The sequence below is a fragment of the Danio aesculapii genome, chromosome 25 (genome assembly GCF_903798145.1).
Source record: "Danio aesculapii chromosome 25, fDanAes4.1, whole genome shotgun sequence".
NCBI classification, from domain to species: domain Eukaryota; kingdom Metazoa; phylum Chordata; class Actinopteri; order Cypriniformes; family Danionidae; genus Danio; species Danio aesculapii.
This window is the reverse complement of record NC_079459.1, coordinates 25,675,218-25,687,870: the sequence shown is the minus strand read 5'-3', so window position 1 is coordinate 25,687,870 and position 12,653 is coordinate 25,675,218. Positions and strand designations below refer to the sequence as shown.

The 12,653-nt window shown below is 34.3% G+C and overlaps 1 protein-coding gene across 2 annotated transcripts in view; it reads left to right on the top strand.

Annotated features, from left to right (window-relative positions):
- Positions 1 to 12,653, top strand: part of LOC130219172 (cytosolic carboxypeptidase 4) — a 304,487-nt gene that overhangs the window by 107,687 nt on the left and 184,147 nt on the right. For both annotated transcript variants that reach the window (XM_056451477.1, XM_056451478.1), the window contains exons 10-11: positions 3,663 to 3,727; positions 4,650 to 4,766. In XM_056451477.1, the coding sequence (XP_056307452.1) occupies positions 3,663 to 3,727; positions 4,650 to 4,766 (182 nt within the window). The remainder of the gene's footprint in view (positions 1 to 3,662; positions 3,728 to 4,649; positions 4,767 to 12,653) is intronic.

Genomic DNA, 12,653 nt, shown 5'->3' with positions numbered 1-12,653 from the left:
CAGTTTAAGATAATGCTTTGATTGCTAATGCAGGTTTAACCATTCATGTTAACATCCTTGCTGACATCAGATGCCTAAAAAAACCTGTGCTTGTTTGCTGTTCATTCTGGACAGGCAGATAAGATGATAATGATCATCTTAAAGGTGATTCGAGTGGACTGAATCTGTAGCACTTCCTTGTCACAGAGTTTCTTATTCATTTATAGTTCACAGGAAAACACCCCTGGGTGATGTAAAAGATTACTGGTTTCGGATTTTTAAGCTCTTATGTTTGATAAAAAGACAATTTAAAGGGACAGTTCACTCAGAAATAAACATTTGCTGTAAATCAGCTCACCCTCAGGCCATCTGAGATGTACCGTGACTCTGTTTCCACCAAGCAGCAACATCCTGCTCTCCCTTGTAAAGTGAGTTACGAAAGGAAAAAAAATTCTGCTAGGGCTGGCTCCATAATAGTGCACATTTCTATTGACCCCAATGTTAAAATGGCCAACTTTACAGCAGAAAATAAGGTGTTTACAGCATGGTACAAAAAACTATTTTGGTGTATGTAGCTAATATTACACTTCACGACAACTGTGAGGGGGTGAATTTTTTATAACTCATCTGTTTGATTTATATTAAGTTATATTAAGTCTGCATAATTAAAGGAGTAGCCACTTGAGTGACAGTTACAGTAGGTCTCGCTTGCCGCCGTCAAGTTATTCCGGCTGATTAGCCGCTGAACTCAGCATATACATCGTATTTTAGTTTTGTTTTATGTGGCTTTACACAGTCAATTGTCTTTTGGGATTATTTCCTACAATTATCAGATAATATGACATGCTGTGTGCACTACTGTGCTTACAAACCATTCAATTAGCCTCCATTTCCCAGGTGAGTGAATCTATATACTTGTATACCATCTCTATAAATGTATTTGTTTTATTTAAGATAAATTATCATTTATAATTGTCTTTAAAACTTGAATGCGCTTCAGAATCTGACAAATTGATTAGCTGTAGGCTCTAGAACAGTCATCTGAAATGTTGTCATACAATGTTATGCCTGGATTTCATAAAAAGCCATGCATTTACTAACACAGACTATATTTTAGTGTTTGGAAGTAATTTGCGTCTTCCTCCTGTAGAAAAACGCCATAAGAACAATGTTTAGTGGCTCAATGTATTACAACAGTGTTTTAAAAGACTAAACACTTTATTGAAATAATATACAACCAAGCACATGTGGTCATACCACAAATGAATCACAGGTAGTATTAAGCGTTTCTCCTAAAAAATACTAATACTACTAAATACTAGCAGGCATCTTTAGCTCGGCTCATGCTCCGCCTCTTTTGCAATGACAAGCGAACAAAATGGTGACAGTTGGCCACGCCTACTTGTAGCTTCATTTGTGTTCTTTAGAAACTTATGGGTGATGTCACGGATACTATGTCCATATCTTTTACAGTCTATGATTTTTACTTTAATGAACAGTAAGTGTGGTATATATATTTTTAAAGAATTTGGTGATACTGTTGTCTTTGGTGATTTATAAAATGAAAGACATTGTCTTTAAAATGTTATTAGCTGTTCATAGAGCTGAGTAGTTGATTTGCTTATCAAACCTGCTGCCTTAAAAGCGACAAGTTGACTTTACTTAAAAAAAACTTTACTTAGTAAATCCGTTGTAACTTGGTACTGTTATGTTGACTTATTTTTTATAATTTTGCACATAGTTCATTTGCGTATAGATGCTGTTTTTGATTCTTCTGAGACATAAAAATAACAGAATATTTTAAGAAACATACACTGTATAAAATGCTGGGTTTCACACTGTTACACTGTACACTGTTTCATTACACTGTAGGAATATGCTGCTATTTGATAGTTCTTTATAAATGTCCTTTATAAACTGTAACACAAAAATATATTTAGATTACATTTATATTTACTCAATTTGTAGGTACCTTTCCCCACAAAATGACTTAAAAATGAGGACAATAGAAGTAGTCAAAATGCAGCATTGACTATAGCAAAGCCATACTAAAGCTAAGACTAGTATTTTGACATGCAAGCGCCTGTTCTAACAGTAAATTACCTTGTAAAACGCCGCTTTGACATGTTAACAAAACCACCATTAACATTATTAGCTCTCTTAAATTGAGTTTTATTAATTCGCAGTCTCTCTCTAAAATATATGACGACTCATAATTTCTCACACGGTTAATTTACTCTGCAGCCACGCCAAATCAAACACCTTGAGCACCATTTTTTTGTCAGTTTTATATATATATCCAGTCATTTGGTTTAGCAGAGGATGGTGTTAAATTATAGTGATTTTAGTGTTTTGATATGAAGACATTGCATCAGATGAAAACCTGTGAAGCGAGTTTAGAAAATGACTGCATGTCAAATGTTGTTCATTACTTGATATTAATATTCGTCTATTTATAGACCCAAAAATGTATTTCAGTGTGTAAAAGGTGTATTTGTATAAAAAGGTTAAAAGGTTTATATAGAAAGTACAAATCTTAACCGAACAATTTCAAAATATATATATTTTTATTATTTTTTATTTTGTTTATTTATTATTTTATTTTATTTTATTTTATTTTATTTTATTTTATTTTATTTTATTTTATTTTATTTTATTTTATTTTATTTTATTTTATTTTATTTTATTTTATTTTATTTTATTTTAGAACATCCTCCAGCTAATATGGCAGATGTCTGTTTTTATGTAAATGTATCTGCAATTTAAAAAGAGTCTTATATAATTTGTATATAATTTGTATATATAATTATATATATATATATATATATATATATATATATATATATATATATATATATATATATATATAATATGGAATTACTTGTTTTTAACTATTTGTGTTTAAATTTTATAAACATTTTTATTTAATCACACTTGCTTTTGTATATAAAAACTTCAACTTCCTTTCTATTTTATTATTTGTTTTTTTATTTAGTTTAATTTTAGTTACATTTAAATATACGCTTTTTAAAAAAAGTATTGTATTTTATTTATTTATTTATTTATTTATTTATTTATTTATTTATTTATTTTATTATTTGTTCTCTTTCAAATTTATTTATTTTTATTTCTTATTTTATTTTTTTATTTTTTTTATTTTATATTATTTATTTTAGAACATCCTCCAGAAAATATGGCAGATGTCTTTTTTCATGTGAATGTATCAGCAATCTTTTCAATCTAATTATTTATTTTTAACTATTTTTGTTTTTATTTTATTTCCATTTTTTATGCAATCACATATAATTGCTTTCACATATTAAAAATAATTATTTGTGTTTTAATTTAATTTAATTTAATTTAATTTAATTTAATTTTATTTTATTTTATTTTATTTTATTTTATTTTATTTTATTTTATTTTATTTTATTTTATTTTATTTTATTTTATTTTATTTTATTTTATTTTATTTTATTTTATTTTATCATCCAGCAGATTGTATATGGCAGATGTCTATTTTTTTATGTGAATGTATCAGCAATCAAAAAAGAGCCAAGTATGAGGATTCCGGGCAGGTCTTGTTTGATCCCACAGATGAACCGCCATATTTCGCTCATCCTGACATTTACGTCTCAATCCAACGTGTTGTTTATCTTTCTTCTTTCTTTCTTCCTCATTGAAAGACGGCAGTTCGGAAGATGACAGTGACGAAGACGCGGAGAACGAGGAACCAGACAACAGAGACTATGTGAGTGTTTAGGAGATTTGTACGCACCACATCTCGGCCTGTGTCGTAATTTTGACAGATCGAACGGCGTACGGTAAATCCATTCTCCCTCTTAAAACGTGATTGAAGAGCTGGTTCTGCTCATGACACGAACGGCTTCCTCTTCTCACATAACTTCAATAATGGAGCCCTGATTCAGCTATAAATCAATGACTTCACAATCCAGATCCTGCTGAGCCAAACCAAAGCGCCTTTATTTGCACGTCTTTATTTTGCTGCATGGTCTGTCTATCTATCTATCTATCTATCTATCTATCTATCTATCTATCTATCTATCTGTCTGTCTGTCTGTCTGTCTGTCTGTCTGTCTGTCTGTCTGTCTGTCTGTCTGTCTGTCTGTCTGTCTGTCTGTCTGTCTACACACTGTGTATATATACTATATACTGTATGTATATATATATATATATATATATATATATATATATATATATATATATATATATATATATATATATATATATATATATACACTCACAGGCCACTATATTAGGTACACCTTACTAGTAGCGAGTTGGACCCACTTTTGCCTTCAGAACTGCCTTAATCCTTCGTGGCATAGATTCAACAAGGTACTGGAAATATTCCTTTTGGTCCATATTGACATGATAGCATCACGCAGTTGCTGCAGATTTTTCGGGTGCACATCCATGATGTGAATCCACCACATCTCAATGATGTAACCACTCAAGATGTTTAGAATGTTTATTCAATTCAGTTCAATTCATCTTCACTTCTATAGCGCTTTTACAATGTCAATTGTGTCAAAGCAGCTTAACATAGATGAAGTTCTAGTAAATTGGAACTCCTTCAGAGAAGATAAATATTATTGAGTCTGCAGTAGAGCAAAAGCAGCATTTATATCTTCAGTGTTTCTCCATGATAGGAGGATGATTTGGAAACTGATGTGAACAAGCTGCGTCCTCGACCTGAGCCTGACCGCCCCCTGGAGCAGCTGGGTCAATATGTGCATCTCTGCCCCGAACTTCACCATGACTTCCAGGTGAATGTCTACGTCGTCTGTCATAATATTGTAATTTAATGTTTTAAAGGCTCACAAACGGTCACGCTCATCTAATTTTTTTGAGATTAACAGAGTTAGCAAGATTAGCATCTTTTAGCTTTAATTGTAGGGAGCAACTGGCTAATTCTGAGCTCCTACCGCCTAATGTCATCTTCCAGGTTTAAAATCTATATTTCTGGTTAGTACCAGTGCTTCGATGACAGAAATTTTCTTATCCTGTGAAACGAGCTGCTTCTAAAATATTCGGTCAAGCTGTGGGACTGCACAATAGTTAGGCATTCAGAATGGGTCCACGGTGCCAGTAGAGTTGTCAGAAGTACCAACGTCTTCAAACCTGTACTGAAGCATGAAAAAAAAATTACAGATAGCATCTTTTCCTGCTTGCATTTTGAGCACTTATAAGTGGATATTTGAACACTGTTGATTGGCCATTGTGTTCATGCGCTCAACAGATATGACTGTGATTGGCTGTACTGCTCATCGTTTTACAAGAGTGCTTAAAGTCGGCATAAAATCTAAATATTCTCTTCTTATTTTTATATGTATTATAGTAGTGCTTCTTATAAAGACTGTATTTGTGAACATTATATTAAAAAAAAATCTTTTAATCTTTAATCAAAAACCATAACCCTCCCTCCCCCATTGAAAGGACTTTTCTTCACGTCTGGTCACATGGAATGGCTTTAGGGCGGAGCTACCAGTGCACGTCTCATTTCTGCTCTGTTTTTGTGTGTTTGTCAATCATCCTCCATTTTGTTAGCATCAACCATCTTTCAACAATCCAATTGGTTCCCAAAGGACAAAATCATACCCCACCCTACAGCTTTCTTATCTCAGAAATCATTTCAAGTGGATGTAACTTGACAACAATAGCATAAAAAGGACTTTTGTTACTTCTGTTTTATGTCAACTTAAAGTTAGGGCTAAACTACATCAAGGAGGTTGTTATCGCAGAATAAATCCTGACATGTTGTTATATATGACTATATATGGCTTTATTCTGCGACAAAGACCAAAACAACCTTCCTGGATATACTATATTCCGCTTATTACATGTCTACTTGCCACAAAACATAAAAATTAGACACAAATTGTTCTGAGCTGTAAAAGTTTACTAATTTGTTAATTAACAAAAACAGCTGATGCAGAGACACTAACCTGCGCAAAATATATTCACAAGATGGCCCCAGACAGTCAAAAAAGCAAAGCTGACGGAAACGAAAACAGCTGATGCAGTATACACTAACCTGCACATAATTTAGCCACAATATAGCGTCAAACAGTCAAAAACGCAAAGCTAACATAAACAGAAACAGCTGATGCAGTATACACCAACCTGCACATAATTTAGCCACAAGATAGCGTCAAACAGTCAAAAACGCAAAGCTAACATAAACAGAAACAGCTGATGCAGTATACACCAACCTGCACATAATTTAGCCACAAGATAGCGTCAAACAGTCAAAAACGCAAAGCTAACATAAACAGAAACAGCTGATGCAGTATACACTAACCTGTGCATAATTCAGCCACAAGATGGCGCCAAACAGTCAAAAAACACAAAGCTGACAGAAACAAACACAGCTGATGCAGATACACTAACCTGCGCTTAATTCAGCCACAAGATGGCGCCAAACAGCAAAAACGTAAAGCTGACAAACGAAAACAGCTGATGGAGTATACACTAACCTGCACATTATGCAGCCGCAAGATAGCATCAAACAGTCAAAAACACAAAGCTGACAGAAACAAAAACAGCTGATGGAGTATACACTAACCTGCGCATAATTCAGACACAAGATGGCACCAAACAGTTAAAAACGCAAAGCTGACAGAAACAAAAACAGCTGATGGAGTATACACTAACATGCGCATAATTCAGCCACAAGATGGCACCAAACAGTTAAAAACGCAAAGCTGACAGAAATGAAACAGCTGATGCAGTATACACTAACCTGCGCATAATTCATCCACAAGATAGCGTTTAACAGTCAAAAACGCTAATCTGACATAAACAAAAGTGGCTGAATGAATCATACACTGACCTACATATTATTTGTTCACAAGATGGTGCCAAACAGTCCAAAACGGTCAACAACCGCGGCGTGATAGACAAGCAGATACACTGTAAAACATATATGATCAGTTAGTCATGACAACCTATATTTTTAGTTAGTTGTAACTTATTATATTAAGTTAATCATGTTCTAACTTAATTTTATAAGTTACGCAAGCTGTTTTAAGTAAGTTTACTATAATATGAGTTTAAATGAGTAAAACAGTTAATTTGATTCAGCTTCAAAATATAAGGCAACCAGTATTTTTTTTACAGTGTATATAATGTGAATGTAAATATATGGATTTGAACGTATTCTCTGATGGCCAAAGAGATTCAAAGTTTTCGGAAGAGCCTGTGTTATTTAGCGGTTGTTATCTCAGCATAACAAACATTGAAATGTCACGACTGACCAATTAGAACCAAATATTCCAGACAGCTGTGTAATAAGTTGGGTTAAAACAACCCATCATATTTTAGAGTAAAAATTTCAATTTGATGTTGACTTTAATCCACTTAAAAAAAAAATCAAAGTGTTATTTTTTTTGTAAAGTGTCAGCATCTCAGGGGTTTAGTTGTTGCATCCAGGCGTGAAAGTTACGAGTGTTCAGGTCTTAAAAGCAGACGACCAGGATAAAGTTTATATGAAGTGTGTTGTAAGTGCACTCGGGGTGAATATGGACCTGAATGTGTGATTTTGATGGGCGCTGGATGTGCTATAATACCTACTGCAACGGCACCAATGTGCAGCTTAAGAGCACAACAGGGACACGGCCTGGACCGAAAATTACCTCATTATGCTTTGGGAAAAAAAATCATGCACTTGGCTGCGTGTTTGCCTTGCTCTTCATCTTAATAGAGTGATTCTGCTCCTGTTTTTTTTGCTGACCTGAAGTGTTCTGGGGAAAATTGAGGAACATCCTGTTGGCACAATGTCCACAGGAAATGATTCATCTGAACTCTCGGTAGATCTTAGTAATTACGGGGCGGTTTTCACTTGTTGGTCAAAGAAATATGCGTGTATTTATTTTTGTTTATGTACAGGCTTGGTAATTGGGTAACAAATGTGGGTAAAATCTAAATGTGTGGTGAGTAAAAACAAGGTCAGATGCACATTTTTAGCTCATCATTTAAAATTGCTGGATTATTATAAGCCAACGTTGGGTCAAATATTATTTAACTTTAGTTGGTAAATTACCACAGTATTTATCTAATTTGTTGGAGTACTGCTCAAATGCTTAAAATACCAGATCAGCAGATATCCTTCTTGCTGTGAGGTGACACTGCAAGATGATGATGATGATGATTATTGTTATTATTATTATTATTGTTAATATTTATGTATTTTGCTGTTTCTGTTATTATTATTATTATTATTATTATTATTATTATTATTTATTTATTTTATAATATAATAATATTATTAGCAGTAGTATTTCAGTTATTATTATTAATATTATTATTATCAATATTATTAGCAGTAGTAATGCTGCTGTTGTTGTTGTTGTTGTTGTTGTTGTTGTTGTTGCTATAATTATGATTATTATAATTAATATTATTATTAGCAGTAGTATTGCTATTAATTTATTATTATTATTATTATTATTATTATTATTATTATTATTATTATTATTATTATTATTATTATTATTAATATTATTGGCAGTAGTATTGCTGTTGTTATTGTTGTTGTTGTTGTTGTTATTATTATTATATTTATATAAATATAAAAAACTTTATTTCAAGTATTATTATTAATAATAATAATGTTTGTTGTAATTAAAATAATTAAAAATATAAATAATAAAGTATAATAAAATAATTAAAAATATAAATTATAAAACTGAATATAAAAACATAATAATGAAAAAAGAAATTAAGAAATCAGCGTACACAATAATCAAGGCTTATTTTTTTTACAAAATTTCTGCCAGCATATTGTACAATATTTTCACATTATTTATATTATTTTTGTTTACAGTGTAACTCTTGTTCATAGATTGTCTGCAGATCTCTGGAGATCGTTCTCCATTCGCTGTTAACCCCGCTGCGGGTCAGTCAAGCGCACCACCATTGACAGGAATGAATGATGACATTTCAACTTCTGTAATACGTTCAGTGTGACTCTTCATTTTAAATATGTCGCCACACTTTCCCATCACAAACCACTGCCATCATTCCCTGATTGACGGCTCTTCTGGCAGCACAATAACAGTATAATGTCTCACACAAATCCCAGTGCGGCCGCCTTTAGCATGCGGATGAGTTCCGACTAATAGAAATGTCAACACACACTCCGGTTCACCCAAGTTCAACATTCACTTATTCAGACGCCGCCACTATTTTAATTTCCGATGATATAACATGATGTACTACTGCTGCTGAAATACTGTTTTTCCTTGTTTTGCTTATTCCCCTCATGTGTATTGATGTAATTCTAGGTCTTGAAAGGTGCTAATTCACTTTTTTTGTTTCAATTTAACACATTTAAAATCAATTCTGCCTGTAAATGCCACGCCGTTCCTAGAAACACATCCTGCCAGAATTCTTTTTCATAATGACAAGTTATTAAACGATAAGTTCATCTGAAAATGAAAAAAATTACGTTTTTTTTGTCCACCCCGTTTTAGTTCCATATACAGTATACGTGGGATTCATTTTCAGCAACAGTATGCTACTTCAGTAGTTACGTGTTTACATTTAATTTTTTAATGTGTTCCTTGTGATTTTTATTTTTTTATTGTTTATTTTTTCAAAATAAACACGTATTCCAATTAGGGTTTTTGCAACACATTTCAAAAAAGTTGGAACAGTAAAGCATTTACCTCTTTGTAATGTTGCCATTGCTTTTCACAACACTTAAAAGATGTTTAGGGACTGAAGACACCTAGTGGTGACGTGTTTCAGGAGTAATTTTGTCCCATTTTTAATGTGGGCAACCGTATGGGGTCTTCTTTGTCACATTTTGCTCTTCAAAAGGTGCCACACATTCTCTATTGGAGACAGGTCAGGACTGCGGGCAGGCCAGTCAAGTACACCTGTAAAATTTGCCAAAAAAAGTTGAAACAATACGAATTTGACATACAATTATTTAGCTTTTCCCATTGGCAGATTATTTTTCTTAGTTTAAAGGGAAAAACTTACTTAGTTTTGGTATATTATTTCATAAAATAAGGCAATAGTTTTTGCTTATCTAAAAAATGCTTCTTGATTTAAGAATTTTTAGAAATTTGGACGAGAAACAAGACAAAAACTCTGGGTAAGAAAACCATTTCTTTTCCCCAAATCCCTAAAAAGTAGAAATCTGTCCTTCCATTTAGGCAATATAACACATATAGCGATTAATGTTAAAAAAAGAGAGAAATTGATTACAAGATTTGAATAAATTTGATTATTCATTATGTAATTTTGATTGTCTTTCACTTACAGCTCAATAACCTGTCACATCACGCCATGCGAACTGTCCATCCTCTCCCCCTCCTCCATACACATCTTTAATACATCTCTCCTATTATCATCAAAGTCCAGTGTAATCTGGCAACGCTGCGCCTCGATTGGACGCAGGGGCTTGTAATCACATCTCCGCATTATGCATGCTGCGCAAAATACCAGGATGAAAAGAATTTACAGCAGGACATCCATGCCAATCAGTTCCCCGCTATTAATCTTGCGTGGCACCAACGCTCCACCTGTAATCGTCCGGTCACAAACAAAAGGCCACGATTAAAGGGGTTTAATTCACAACATCACGCTAAAGGATTCTGCAGGTAAAACTGCAGAGCTGTCAGAAATCTCGCAGCCTAGATAAAGGCTTGAAACATGAGCCCGGGAGAGTGAGATTGGCACTGGAGCTTGGGCTCTCAGAGGGAGGGTAACGGAGGGTCTTTTCCCCTGAGGACTCGCCTCAGGATAACTTGTTTCTTTTTGATCTCCAGCTCTTTTGTGTGATACTGTACAGGACAGCCTGGAGTTGAGATGATTTCAGTTCTGCATGACTCCTGGTTTTCTTGCTGACTAAGCTAAAGATTTGACATGCATGAGTGTTTTTGTTTTGCGAACTGCCATAGTTCCTTAGTCGAGGTATGGATAACAACAGCGCATTATATTAGTTCTAGTTTAGCTTTAATGCTTGTTGAGTTTTAAAGTTATTTTCTTGGAAAGTTTCTTGCTGGATATTATCTTTATTTATTTGATTGTAGTTTTAGTAACTTGAAAAGTCTTGCCTAAGTTACAGTAAATGTGTCAACTCAAGTCAGATTTCTTCTTATTTACAAACTTATTATCCTGTAGTATTTATTCTGAATCGACTTTGACAGTAGTGGAAAATTTCCACAATTGTGTCACACTTACGCTAATTTCTCCATTATTTTATGTGCCATTTCCACAACGTCAGGCATGAATAGCTCTTAATGCTTGGTGAGTCGCGTAATTGAATTGACCTCAAACTGATTTGTTTGTTCCCTGTGTGAGTTGAATCGCTGCTTTTTTCCTTCTCACCCACTTGTAAGAACAACCAAGCACACTTTCCCAGAGTCCCAATCCCTGAGCTCATCAAAAAGCCCGTTGTTCATGTCTGTTTCAAGTTCGTGATTAAAATAAGTCTTTGAAAAAACATCTCAGCGCTGCTACATTGTTTTAGTGTTGTTATTTGTGGTTTCGAAAAACGAATATGACAAAGCGAGCCCCCAGAGATGCAAAAATACAGCCCCAAACCCGAGACGTTTTCATACAGCAAGGGTTCATTTATATTAATGCATCCCCAGCTATTGGTATTCATGGAAGTTGTGGCGTCTTTGTGCTTACACATATTTTTAGGAGTGAGAGGAGGATGGAAAAAGAGTGAAATTGAAATGCAATGAAACAGCGGAGGATGCAGTACTAAAGTTTTGTATCTAACAAATTCACTTTGATGGTATACAGTTTATGTGCACTGCGCCAAAGATCAGAGAGGACCTTTTGAAGCACGTGGAACGCCATTCGGCATCAAAGATCTTCCATAGGGAGTGAACGCTGATGATGGAGGCTTTTATTGGCACTATGTCTGCAGAAATTTCTCACCATCAGCACATCATGTATGTCGTGTTACTTGGACATTTCACATCCCCCTTTGGAATGAGCCTTTGGATGAGCCTTGGAAAAGGACCACAGGCCTTTTCCTGCAAAATTTATGGAAATGTACAAGGCGTGAGCTTAAATTGTTATTTGGTTGCTCTAAAAGCAGCCAGGGCCCTTGGCTATTTTGATACAGTTCATTTTATGCCTGTCAATGACTGTAATTGGACGACCCTATTTGCTGTCAGTATCCCCCTTTTGAAGTGAATAGAAAGCTGGAAGTGATGTGCACCACTTTGGACTGCTTTCTCAAAACAATTCCTTATCCTTTTTTGGCCTTCTCCCTCAACAGTCTCTCAAAATACTTTTATTTCCTTCAGAGTTTATTTTGGTTGTTATTCTGTGCTACCAATTGTAGTGCCAGAGGAAAACAGGATATCTTGTGAGGGATGTTTACTGTAATCTTTCTTTGTCTCCTTTTTTGCCCTTTTTCCTCTAATACTTCTGATTTCATAGTTGCTGATGTGGCCACAAGCATATACTTTTCCATAGGGGCTGGAGCTGGTGCACAATCTGAAAACACCTTGAGCCAGTGCCCAGATCCTTGTTCTGGATGAGCCCCAAAACCATGCTTGTCATCACTTTTAAAAGTGAGTGACATGGCGGCCAAGCATGGTAATTCATACGCAGAATTTGAGCTTTCCATTAACCCAGGGGAGTCAAACTCAGCTCCTCGAGGGCCACAGCCCTGCAGAGTT